General features: G+C 40.1%; 1 protein-coding gene across 1 annotated transcript in view; it reads left to right on the plus strand.

Annotated features, from left to right (window-relative positions):
* Window positions 1-12,251, plus strand: part of EBF2 (early B-cell factor 2) — a 149,904-nt gene extending 137,653 nt beyond the window's left edge. The window contains exons 15-16 of the mRNA XM_009273040.2: window positions 946-1,113; window positions 10,488-12,251. Of these exons, the coding sequence (XP_009271315.1) occupies window positions 946-1,113; window positions 10,488-10,519 (200 nt within the window). The 3' untranslated portion in view covers window positions 10,520-12,251. The remainder of the gene's footprint in view (window positions 1-945; window positions 1,114-10,487) is intronic.
* The last annotated feature ends 1,319 nt before the right edge of the window (window positions 12,252-13,570 follow it).

The raw sequence follows: 13,570 nt of genomic DNA on the forward strand, positions 1-13,570 counted from the left end.
TTATTTAATTGTTTACCTACACTGTAGGTTACAGAGGGTATAGCTCCCAATAACGTCAGGACCATGCCTTTCCAGAAGACACCTGGTATCCCGCAAAATATTATTTTATTTTATTTACATTCACATCACCTGCATAAGGACTGACCCACTTTGCAGTGATGATGAAGGCTCCTTGCTGGTCTGAAACCCGCTAAACAACATCCTCACAGTTTGAGCTGTAACTTAAGGCTAAGGTGCAACTCAAAGGATGTTTGGGTACTTTTGATACTTCCCCTATTCTGGAGCTTTGCCATTGACTTCAATAAGGGAAGGACCGGGTCTTGCAGCATATTGTTATTCTGATTTCAAACTAATGCTTCCATGAGACTCGGGGATTCACTTGAACCCACATGAAATATGGTTATTTGTTCCTTGTTTTGCTGAGAAATAGCTGATATTTTTCTGGAAAGCGAGCAAACAGTTGCTTAACAAGCTACTGGACATACAATGGGACTTTTTCTTGCAAGATACTTCTTTAAAAAGAAGCCAGTTTAGATTCAAATCTAAGCAACAGCTTAAAACATCCCCCCTCAACTCCAACCAAGGAAATCTTCATTTTTAAACAGCTGGGGAGGGCACAGGAATTACCGGCCTTCCCAATTTCCAAAGCACCAACTGTAAGTGGAGAGGCCATTACTGTCTACTGTTTGTTCATATTGACTCTCTCCCCCCTGATGACTTACCATTTTCTGACATCCTCACCCTTCATTTTAAAAGAATTAAGCACTCTTTTTTGAACTATTCAATATAACTACCTCTACTTTAGATGTATTGTAAACAGCCAAGTCAATGTGAGAATGAGATCTTAAGACGTAAAATGAGTAATCAGAAGGTAGACGTTTTAAGCAGTTTTACCAAACTTCTATAGTTGCATTTCTGATGAGGATTCACTTTTTTCTTTTGCAGTAATGTCTTCAAGTCCAACAGTTGGCTCCTCCAGCACTTCTTCCATCCTTCCATTCTCCTCTTCCGTCTTTCCTGCTGTCAAACAGAAGAGTGCCTTTGCTCCTGTCATCAGACCCCAAGGGTCTCCTTCTCCTGCCTGCTCTAGCGGCAATGGAAATGGATTTAGAGGTAAGAAACGTACAATTAATATTCAGCCTGGACATGTAAAGAACACTGTGTTAGTCTAGGTAAATACAATAATTATCTGAATACCATTACACCGATATTACAGGACTCAGCAGTGAAAATCTTACCCAATCCAACTGGATTAAAGCAATGCTCCAAGCTTTGTCTATTTGGTTCTAAAACAACAGGGGACAGACACTCATTTATACCAAGAAGGATTTGACCCAGGCTGCATTTCAGTACCAGCTCTTTTGTGAGGAATGACTTCTCCTTAGGCTTCAGGGACTTGTAAAACAAACGTCTGCCCTGCAGAGTTAACACACAGCTCTGTACATAACAGCCAGTGTCTTGAAACCTGCTGCAAGGTTTAGGCTCATACCGGGAATTGAGCCCTATAGTACATTTACAGCCTTTTTAAAGGTGATCTGCAAAACAAATGTGAGTATTAAGATAAGAATGGAAACCTGTACTAAATTCTTTCTTTTAACAGGCTGGGGGGGTGCATGCGGCACATAAATACGCTCCAAGTCTCCATAAAAAACACCTTTATAGGGCCTGAGAAGTCATCTGGCTCCTTCAGACTTCACTAGAGATACCATAGAAAACACAACTCTGGGAATTCAGCCATGCCAAGAGCCAGTGGTAATTCTGAAATGAGCCCTACAAACCGCACCTGTTGATTTGGGTGCATTATAAATCCTTAGCTAGGCCACAGGGACTTACATAAACTGCGATTATTTTATACAATAAGGAAATTCTAAGCGTGTTGAACAAAAGCAATTACATTTTTAAAAGCTAACTTACAGAATTCTGCTATATATCTGAAACAGCTTCTTCCCCTGCCCCAGTTAAACGAAACTCTGTGCTTCTCTAAGATCATCTTCTCCCCGTTAATGAAAGACATTGATCTACCCATGTAAATGCACAGGTATCACGTTGGCAGGGAATATAATTTCTCTTCCGCTCTGTTTAAAGAAGATGAAAAGAAGGATTTGAAGCAATTTTTTAAACTCTAGGTATAGAAGGTTTTGTTGGCCCAAAAATTGTAGCTATTTACCCAAACTGTTTAGAAATGGGTTTATCTTTGTTAACTGTTGTATGCTTATGGTGTCTAAAGAGTCATCATCACTACCTGGTCTGCAGTTAACTTCTTTCCTTCTTTTTTTTTTTTGGCTGGGGGGAAGGGTGTGTTCTTTGTATCAGCTAATGAAGGGATGTATTGATTTCACTGCCTTTTTATAAAAAATGAGAGGGTTTAGCTGTTTTAAGGAACTGTTCCAAGGTAATGTAATTTTAAACTGATTTAGTTAAACATTTAACGAGGAAGGCCTATCAACTTAAGAACAGTTTGCTTGTTTAGCATAAGCTGGTTGGACAGTGCTATAATCTAGAGACAAATCAGTGTGTTCAGAATAGATTTAAGTCTGCTTTAAAGTTAAACTTGTCTAACTGCTGTGTTGAGAAGGCCTAATTGTTAAGAAGTTACCTAAGGTAGTGCTAACCACAAATCAGTTCAGTGAGAAAATGACTCGGATTGTTTCTGGGAGACAGAAAAAGGACAGTTTGGAAAAAACACTTTTTATTTAAGTTAATACTTTTCCTTAACCTACCATGTCTGTCCTGTCTGCTCAAGACTCTGCTTAGCAAGAGTTTATCTCTTTTTTAACCCTTTCGTAAACAGGTAAAGTCCTAGTGACAATTTGGTGCCATTTAGTGTTTACAACATATTTTATCCAATCCATAAATTAGTAATCAAGAAGAGATTCTAAAAATGGAACTTTAATATTAAGTATAACATAAAATCTCAAAGCTAAAAACCCAGTCCTCACATCCATGCATTTTTACTGACAAAAGTCCACCCCTGAGGCGTTCAGGATTAATCTATCAATTAAGGTTATGATTTACTTACTGAAATAGCTTATGCATATAGAGATACAGAGACTTGGGCATGGGTAAACCGATACAAAAGTTATTAACTATATCCATTTCTTTGTGGGATATCTCCTTTGTACATCAACACCCTGATACATAAATATAGTAATACGCTACAAGTGTTATTTAAGTAAGTAAGTTTTCAGCAGATACAGTACCTAGTACAACGGGACTTGTCAGTCAGACTGCAACAACAAGCAACAACAGATGTGACTCCCAGCAAAGGTAGTAGGTGCTTCGCAGAGACGAACATGTCTGCCCAAGGTTTGTTAGGCCAGGTCTTTGTAACTATTTAACTATTTCAGCTGTAGATGCAAATTCTTTCCAACTGAAATATTTAAATTGATGCAAGCTGGGGAGCACATGCTTTGGAAAGGATCCAGATACACACAGCCTGATATCCAAATTAACGTTCCCACAGTGCTGACAGACAGATGTGGCCAGAAAGTCAACAGGAGGGTCCCAAAGAGGCTTCTTGAATGGACTTACTGTGCTGCAGCAATGGGAGACTGTTAATCTCCTCTGCTATGCCATCGCCCTGTACTATAAACTAAGAATTAGACGTGCTGGTAATGCAATTTATTTATTTATTTACTTATCAAACTTAGGCATCAGTAAATACTGATGGAGGTAGAATAGCAAAAGCACAGAGCAAGCAGTAAGTATAGGCAGGCTCCTTCCCAAAGCACATCAGGCAAGTGTTTTGACATTACCTCTCAATTTCCCCACCCATAATATGGGGAAAACATCTCCCCAACGGGGATTTTTTGAGCTTTAATGTAATGCTTGCAATGTACTTTGGCTACATCTTTTGTTCGAAGGCAAAAGTTTCCTGGTGATACAGTCTCCATCCTACTTGCTGCCTCCTGTTGCAATGAGAATATTAGAAATACTACCAGCGCCTCAGGGCATGCCACTCTGCTTACAAGCAGCGATGAAAATCTAGAATATAGCTTCCGCGTACATTAACCACAGCAGTGTTTAAGCCTGGATTAAAACTAGTCTAAACAGAAGGAGCTGTACAAGCTTCATCCTCAGATCAGCATTCCCATTATTCCAGGCAGTTTACAGTACCGCTGGAAATTTTTTTCCAAAAATGTATTTTGGGAAGAAAGTCTTGGTGATGCTTAAAAGCTGCTGGAGACAGGAGGACAGCTGCTAGAAAATATATTGTAACTGAAAAGTATTAGCTAAGCATGAAACTTGCATATCTACTGGCTTTCAGCTTTGGGCTGCACAACACAGCCAAGACATGCGGAATACCCTCAGATAACCCCCCATGCCATGTGTTCTTGCTTACCTCTTTCACCTGCCATCTGCTATACATTCTTACAGTGTAACAGGACATGATAGGTAGAGAACAAGCAGCAATCCATACTGGACACCACTCACTTCTATATGCTCTCCAAATTGAGAGCAGGTGATCCTGATCAGAACAATTGTGTGCTCCATTCATGTCATATGTCAAGGCAGTTTAAAAAAGGCACTGGGAAGATACAATGTGACGTGACGCAACACAGCATGATAAGTACACAAACGCCTAATCAACTCATCTCAGATGGAAGGCAGCTGATGGGAAAAGCAAGCAAATTGGAAACTGCTGGAACAGCATGGACCGCTGACTGCCCAGATTACCTTTGGCCAGCTCAGCACATCTCAACATAAAAATGCAAGCTCAGTTACAAGGAATAGCAGGCAAGCCCCAGAAGGTCAGATGTTCCATTAACCATCAGGATCCTAGCCAATCTAAAAGGTATCGAAGTCTGACACCCTTAGGAACAGCCTCAATTTAGCAAAGGGGACATCTGCACTATTCCCTAAAGAAATACAGGTATTTGAGTTGAAGGCCCTAATTATTAGTATCTTGTCTTGACAAACTTAGGGGTGTCAACAGCTCTGGAGATTCCAGTCCCCTTGCATTAAAAGGCTGTGCAAACAGGTAATGAGAAAAATAGTTGCTCTGAAAAGTTTGTAAGGGGTGGGATTCAGATGAAATGGCTGGCTCACATTTACAAAGCAACGGTTCCTGATTGTTACCAGTCCAGCGCCTGACCTGCTGTTCCATGTTGAAGCCTAGCTCCAGTCAACACTTAAGACACAGCATTTTAAAATAACTCTTAACAGAGATTCTAACCAGGTAAAAATAACTGGGCCCTTTCCATGCTAGGAATGATCAGCAATATGCTTCTGCCTGAATCAGAATGATTCCAGAGCCTAGACAGTGATTTAAGTATGCCAAAGGCCGCAAATGATATCTACATGATGTCAATATATACGAAAAATATGTATCTGTCATCTGATTAAATTTGATATATTGGAAAGATCAAGTACATTTTTCTCCCCGGTTTATTGGCAGAGATGTAAGTGGCACAGACTGCTTCAAAATAAAGAAAACCTTGAGAGAGGTTTAAACCTTCTTGCTAACTACTAAACAAAAATATCTCCTGTTACTATTAATTACTTATCTTTCATTTGATGGGATGTTAATTTTAGTAGCTCATCATATATCACAGACTTATTCAGGCTAGACAAGAGCTCCACTTTTAATGGGAGAAAACAAAAATCTGCCTTTTTTAATGGAAGAAAATATTCAAGACTGTTAGGTGTCACACGCAAAAAAGAAGATATTGGGTAAGATTCAATATTGTCTTCTCCTTTGCAGGTGAAAACTTAGCCACTTTCTAGTATAACTGGAAAAATATATAACTGCAGAGTGGCTATACATTCCTGTGCTCTTTAATAATTAAACTAATGCATATGTGACTTTGCAAACACATATTTTGATTTTAAGGGTGTTCCTAATTAATTTGAACTAAATCAGAATAATTGTTCAGGCAGCCTTTTGGGCATATACAGCTTAGCACCACGGTGAGATAGTAACTACATCAACGCAACTCAATAGATGAGGCCAAAATAACTTCTCTGTCTCTTAGCTATCAATGGTTTTGTCTAGATTTTTTTAAAAACATGTTACATAAAATATGGTTTGACCTGCTTATCATCTAAAAGAGACAAAGACACTTAGTTATAAATATCTCACCTGTCTGTGGTTAGATGATCATGAATGGATAAATGAAAATCTTCCATCCAAATACAGAAGGATTTCTAAAAAAAAAAAAAAAAAAAAGTGTTAATTTCCTATGGAAGAAAAAGTAACAAGAAATTCTTTAGGAAAAACTTGAAGCTTTTCGCTATGTTTTAGTATGTTAGTTGGAACCATCCTTCACAGGTTCTTTGCAGAAGCTGTAATTTAGGTCACTCTCACATTCTAGTATAAAGGATGATGGTGCCCTTCATCCAAGCCACTGATGTTTTCTGCTAAATGAAAGCCAGCTGTGTTTTCCTCTGAAAACCCTTTCTTTTCTCTACCATTTTCAGTTACGAGTTACATAATAAATGATAGGTAATAAACGGGTGCATTGTTTTACAAATGTCTCCATGGTCTTAATATTGAAAGTAAAACTGCACATTTTCTAGTGGTAGGCATGATGGGAGTCAGAGATATCAATGAGATGAAGCCTGCAGGTATAAGTTGCACCTTTATTAGGCCAAATTACACAGAAGCTAGCTCTGCTACCAACAGCTCGGTGGCTTGCAATGCGCAAACCTACCTTTATATACAGGACAGCTCACGCAGAGAGATGTTTCCGGCATTGCAGGGTAGGAACATTCACTTAAGATGCTCAGAGTAGCACCACTGGAGCACTTCACTTGCCTCTTCAGAGAGCTGCAGAACCGTAAGATTGGAGTTTGCTGGGAACTTAGTGGCAAAAGAGGAAAACCAAATGAGAGCGCAAGACGTTTTACACGACAGCAACTGAAAGTGCTCCACACCCATCTTCTCTAGAAAGCACAGTTTTTAAACCAGGTCATGACTGAGACACCAACAAAGCACCTGTGGTATCTGAAGAACTAGATCAGTGTGTGTGCACGCATGCGTACATTCATACAGCACCGAGCCCCTTTCCGGTTCTTACCAAATGGCTGTTTGAATTGCAGAGAGTTCTTTTCCCCTACAAAGCAAGGCAGCGTTTTCAGGGGCCACTTGTATACACTGGGCTTATGATCATTATTAATTACACCCATTAAAGGTGCCTATCACCATAGCATCTGGGTACTATCCATGTTTGATTATTTATTTACAAAAAAATTCTCCAACCTTGTGACAATTTTAATCAAGTGTTTCAGTTGATAATTGCAAGCTGTCAAGGTTAATACAATAAGGCTCATCTCTAATTCTTTTTCCATTTCCCTCCAAGAAAAAAACAAAGACCCTCTGGGATAATGACTGTGGTTTCTATATTCCCAGCTCATCAGGGAGTGTCCTGCATTGAACCACCTTTATTGAAAAGTTACATCGATTCAATATATAGTAATACAGGCAAAAATAATTACAGCTTTGCTAGCAGTGTAAGACCTTAATCCAAACCTCACAAACATTCAATAAAAAGCGATACAGGCTGGGAATAGGCTTTTGACAGTGCAGCCCCAAAGGGGAGTGGAGGTGGGGTGGAAATGGACAGATGAGGGTATGTAAAAAGAGAGAGAGAACCACAGAGCAAAGCCATTTAGATGCGCTGTGGAAAACCAGGAGGAGAGGATGCCAGCCAATATTCCTCAGCCTACTTGTTCTTTGTAGCAGAAGGAGGTGAAGTTGCAACATTAGGATGAAATGCCAGTGAAACAATTAATTAGGCTTTGCTCGCCCTTCCTATGTTATGTTCTAGTTTTACCTGAATTTGTCCACTGGCAGGCTCCATCCTAACAACTTCTGAGGAGTATCTCTGCTCTGGAGCACTTACAGCCTGGATGGAATGACAAAACAGACTTGGGCGGGGGGGGGGGGGGGTCAGCCTACTTGTTCTTTGTAGCAGAAGGAGGTGAAGTTGCAACATTAGGATGAAATGCCAGTGAAACAATTAATTAGGCTTTGCTCGCCCTTCCTATGTTATGTTCTAGTTTTACCTGAATATTTGTCCACGCAGGCTCCATCCTAACAACTTCTGAGGAGTATCTCTGCTCTGGAGCACTTACAGCCTGGGGAAACAAAACAGACTTGGGGGGGGGGGCAAAAGGAAGGAGAGGAAAGCAGGGACTTGCTACTTGCTCAGGAGGAAAGGAAAGGAGGCACAGGAGGGATCACCAGAACCCCAGGGGTAACAACATACTCCTCCTGATTGCAGATGGCAGTTTTGCTCTTGCCATCACTAGTTTGAGTCCAGGACTGCTTGATAACATAATATCTATCTTCAATTATACAGTAAAAATGTACTTTCTCTTCAATTTAAGGAACTTTCCAAAATGCTGCATCTACAAGTATTCTTAAAATATTTTTGAAGAGACATGGCAGAAACTCCGGCTTGTCTTTGCTTTGGTCTGCTGGAAGAAGTTTTCCTTGATTAAAAAAAAATGAAAATAACGTTGATAACAATAGTACCAGAAAAAAGCATTTATGCCAATATGGCCTATCCCCCTTGGGAACAGCGTGCAAACTACACTGGCAACAGAGCCTGCATGTCTCAAATTAAACCACGCTAGCTATACCAGGGTCTGCTGCCTCTCTGCACAGACAATCTAAACAGCCACAGAGGGAGTCTGGCTCTGGCTATGCCAGGAGAAAAGAGCACCGCAGGTACGGCCCGGCCGGGTGCAGTCTGCGTAAACGCTCCTTTATTTGCTTCGGGCAAAAGACCCAGCTGGGTTACCTTAGACAAACAGTTTAAATTCTTTGAGCTAACCTGGATGATTTTGCCTGAAGCAGATTAGGAAGCGCTCACACAGACTGCTCCATTGGGATACCTGTGGGATGGCGGTGAGCAGCTGAGGGCACACGCTTTTACCTCTTCTGCCAGCCCAGCAGCGTCTAGAGCAGGGCATCAATCCAAGACACAAATCCAGTTTTCTTTTCTAGAGGACAGAAAGGCAGGCGTGTGGTTAATACACAGGGAGAAGGCTCTCTGGTGTCAGGCTGGGACACTACCGTTAGGATCATTTTTTGCGTTTGGGGGTGAGGAGAAGGAAAGGAGCAGCCTCCTTAGTGTTATCAGAAAATCTCTCTTCTAATGCGCCGTGCCCTGCCCCGCCCCCCCAAGAAACAGGCATACAAATATTTACCTACTTTATATAGGGTTAGGTAAATTGCCTGTTTGAAAATCTGTTTGAAAAATAATAGCAAATTCCCAAGCAATTAAAAAAAGTAGATATTTGACTTCAGACTGTTCGGTTTCACTTTCTCTTTCAGCTATCTGCCAAAATTGGCAGGGACTTCCAGGCCTAGTCAGTTACAAAATATGAAAATATTTATTTTCCTATGTATTAAATCATAGACCATATCCGCAGTTGTTTAAAGTCAACACAGCTCCAATAAAAGAGTCATGTTAGCTGAGGATCTTGCCCTAAGCGTTTTTTTAAACACTATGAACATAAGGGTGAAATTAATTCTCAGAGGACAGGGCTTTAAACACATGAATAATCCCACAAACTTCAGTGAACATAAATCTTTGCAGGATTAGGACCGTGCACTGCACTGAGGCCCCTTTGAAAATATGACTCACTCATTTGTTATATAAATACGTATAAACTTAACTTACCCCTCAAAACCTTTGGGAACAGCACCAGTTCCAGGCAGCTTCAAATGTTGCTGTTGTCAGTTATGAAGAATATAGCTGCAATTAAAGGCAGTGAGAGTGACTAATAAATAATTTACATAAGCCCAGTGTTCTGGGAATGTGCCAGGTAAGACTACAGTGATTCAGACATATGGGGTAAACCAAGCGAGAAAGAGAGGCTGGGCCATTATTTCCACCAAAACTAAATTAGCAAACTCTAGCTCTCTGGTCATTGTCCAGTGAATCGGGACTTGTAATTCTCTGGCTAGGTCCCGTAAGCAGTGCACGGGCGAATTCCCGTTTGCTTTCACATCTTTCCTCCCTCACAACATAACCCTTTCTGCAAGCAAACGAGCAGGCTGAGTGGGAAGCGAAGACCCTGCTCCATTCTGGTTTTCAAGAATGATTTTGAGTGTTCAACCTGAGAAAGCATGAGAAGTCTGAATTTTTTGGGACAGTTCTGAGCAATGTCCATCTCCAAGGACATCTCTCGGGAGACAAGCACCCAAAAATGGTCAGGCAGTTCTGAAAATTCACTTACTGAGACTTGAATTAATCCTCTGTCTCCTTTATCCATTTAAGAACCACAATGGGCCTTGGCTTTTGGTGAATTTACTATGAAATAGGACATTGTCTGTTGTCTGTGGTCGTTGTCAGTCTCACCGTCTTAGTTCTCACTAAAGCGTAAATCATTAAAAGAAACTGAAGGTCTAGTTTAACCTGCAAATAAGGCCATTGCTGCAATACACGACTGCAGACAGAAGGGTGAAGGGCTCAAATGTATTTTGTTCCATAAGAATTTGCCAGAACTTCATCTTTGTCAATTTTCTTTTTCAGCCATGACTGGTCTTGTCGTTCCCCCGATGTAAGGGAGAGGCAGCTTTGCTCCTCTCCCTCTTCCCTTTTTTCCTCTTTTTTTTTTCATTTTTCTTTTACAGCACAAAACTACTTATTGTGATGGACCACTAAAAAGAAAAAAATAGCACTACAAGCTCTTTTTTGGGGGAAAGCCAGGCCCAGGAAAAAAAAGGAACATTTTTTATGGATTGGACGAGATAGAAGTCTGCATCTTTTACCTGTTTCATATTTCTGACACAACCACGTCAACTCCTAAAACATTGTGAATGAAGAATCAGCCAAGAGCCAGGATGAACAACGGTTGGCAGAACGGAACCAGAAATGCAAAGTCTTTCTTGAAAGACATGAAATCTTCCTAAGATTTGTAAAATATTAAAAGGAGAAAGAAATTGGCAAAATGATTCAAGCTTGATATTTTGGATACAATTTGTTTTACTTTGTAGGGGAAAAAAGTTGAAGTTTCTATTTTCTATGGAGCCTTTCAGATATCGATTTAGTTTATGCAGAAAAAAAATTCAACAAAACAGGGTACCAGCATGAAAGAATTTCTAGGACAAACTGACATGAATGATGGAACTTTGGTGTATGTGTGTATTTGCTTATAGTTTAACCTCTTTAAAAAATGTAAGATGTTTTACAATTATTTAAATAAATAAACTTGAAAATTATTGTATGTAGAAGTAGAAATTAAACCCTTTTTTGGATTTTTTCCTCCAGTTGTACAATGAAGAAAAATGATGCAAAAATGTAGTGATAAGTTTGAGATATATTATTACTGCTGCAATTGCTCCTCACTTCTTCCCTCTTACTCAATTCATGTGCAAGGATGTATAGGATTCTTTCTGATTAACGAAATCATCAGAAACTTTTACATACGTTGTGGTATACAGGTGACTAATTCATGTAGGAATTTTCATCCTCCTCATCTTTCCCCCTTCCATCTTTTGTTTCAATTAAACTATTCAGGTACTAAGATGAACTGGTAAGTTTCAAAGACCCTGCTGGCAAATGAGCGGCACTTAGGGATTTGAACAAATCAGATTTTTCATAAGGTACTGAGTTTATTTTCTAGATTCAATGTATGAATTCGGAGGGAAAGGGTTCTCTAACATACTGTTTTTCCATGTAGTTAGAACACCTTAAGTTCAGTTATACTTCATATTAAGGGTGCATTTATAAAGGGTAAATATGTATTTGAATAATTTATGCACTTTTATCCTGAGTCATTAAAAATGGTAAGTATTTTCCATTTATATATTGAAGTTCATAGAAGTAATCAATTGCTTTGAATTTTTCTGCATTTTAGCATAAAAAAAAGTTTAGTTCTCCTTTGCATCTCCTCTCCTGAAATTGGAAGGTGAGAACAAGTCTGATAAAAAAAATCACTAGTTATCTGACTACACCAGAGAGCACTCAAAAGAACGTGATTGTTGAAAAGCCATTTTTAGAGAAAAAAAATCAGCTACACTACTTACACCCCACTAAAATACACACGATTCATAGCTGCACGAACAGTTGTTCCTATGACAACATCTTTATGTTAATAAATAAACCCTTAATATACAGCCCCTGAAACTGTACTTGTCCATTTGCCCAGTAGTTTTATCGATGGGTAAGTAAAATAGTGTTCTTGGTGATCCTTATATATGGTAGAAGACGTTCAGTTCAGCACTAGACTCAGGATGGTGAACAACTGTGACGGCTTGCATGGCTGAGGCAATTTGGAGCTTAATTGGAGCTATTGTGGAGCTAATCTGGATTAGTAATAGACTAGAAAGCCTCTATCTAGATCCATGGGTCAAACCCAGCTGCAATGATCGGTGCCTAAGAGGCTCGGTGGTGTGTGTGGTACGTGACTCGATAGACCCTCACCTAATGGACAGGCTTTTGGCACAGGACTGCATTTTGCAAACACGTAAAATCATTCCTTTAAACAGCCCAGTGCAGGAAAGCTGCGCCTGCCTGCGCGCCTGCTTCTGGCGCAGGCTGCATGAGAGTAGGTCCTCCTTGACGCTCCATTTTCATAGTGTAGCGTACCGTTCGGCTTATGAGAGAAATGTATTTAATATACGTGAAGATTTACAGGATGTGTTTCGTAACCAGAACGCAGCACAGCAGAGAGGCCAGGGGACTGGAAAGACAAAGACACTGGGCTACTCCTGTCATTCCTACAGGCGATACACGTGGTGGGAAGCAGCTGTGTACTCCTGACTGTGCTGTGAGGTTTTGGTAGGGGCTTCATTAGGTGACTTTTCAATGCTATTGAATTCATTTTTTAAAAGGTGGAGGGGGTTTACTGTCTTCTAAAACTCAAGGCCCAACTTATTACATCAGGAAAAATGGCAATTAGAAGCAGCTTTAAAGAGAGATTTGATGGGAATAATGTGTTTTTAAGAAGCATGAATATAGTTAATCAGGGTCTTACAGTCAGGTTACTGACTGTGTCTACATTCCAGAAAAGATGAAATAAAATAACTCACCATTAATTATGGTTGTGAGTTCATTGACACCGCAGGGTCTTTGCGTGCCCTTCGTGCCGTCAAGGAAGTAGCAATCACTGGAGGTCAGCGAGGCAGCCAACCTTGAAGCCGAGTGATCTCTGAAACAGGAAAGAATCACAGGTGTTGAGAAGTCTGGAGTTGTAACCGTGTACTGCTGTACACTCACCTTTGAGAACACAACAGGGCGCACCGTCTAACCTGATTGTTGTTATTCAGAACAAAAAAACAACAAAAAAGCATTTCATGCAGTCATGGGTACCGATATCCCAGCAAGGCTAAGAGCGGGAGGTACAAATTCACGTTCGGAATTCTGCACGCGTACAGGAAAAAAAGTAGATTGAGGGTTATTAGAGTTGGGATTGAGACTTCCATAAATTTCAGTGAATACTATGTTGAGTCCTAGATTAAAAAAAAAAAAAAATCTTGATGGACCAGGCTCATTTCTGATATATTATTATCTCCTTTCCCCCATTTTGAACTGCTAAAAAACCCCAAACAGCTCCAAAGCATAAAGACGGTGGATTTCCCCACACCCCCCCACCCTTCTCTTTTCAGGCTTAA

This window comes from Aptenodytes forsteri, unplaced genomic scaffold (genome assembly GCF_000699145.1).
Source record: "Aptenodytes forsteri isolate BGI_AS27 unplaced genomic scaffold, ASM69914v1 Scaffold158, whole genome shotgun sequence".
Classification (NCBI taxonomy): Eukaryota; Metazoa; Chordata; class Aves; order Sphenisciformes; family Spheniscidae; genus Aptenodytes; species Aptenodytes forsteri.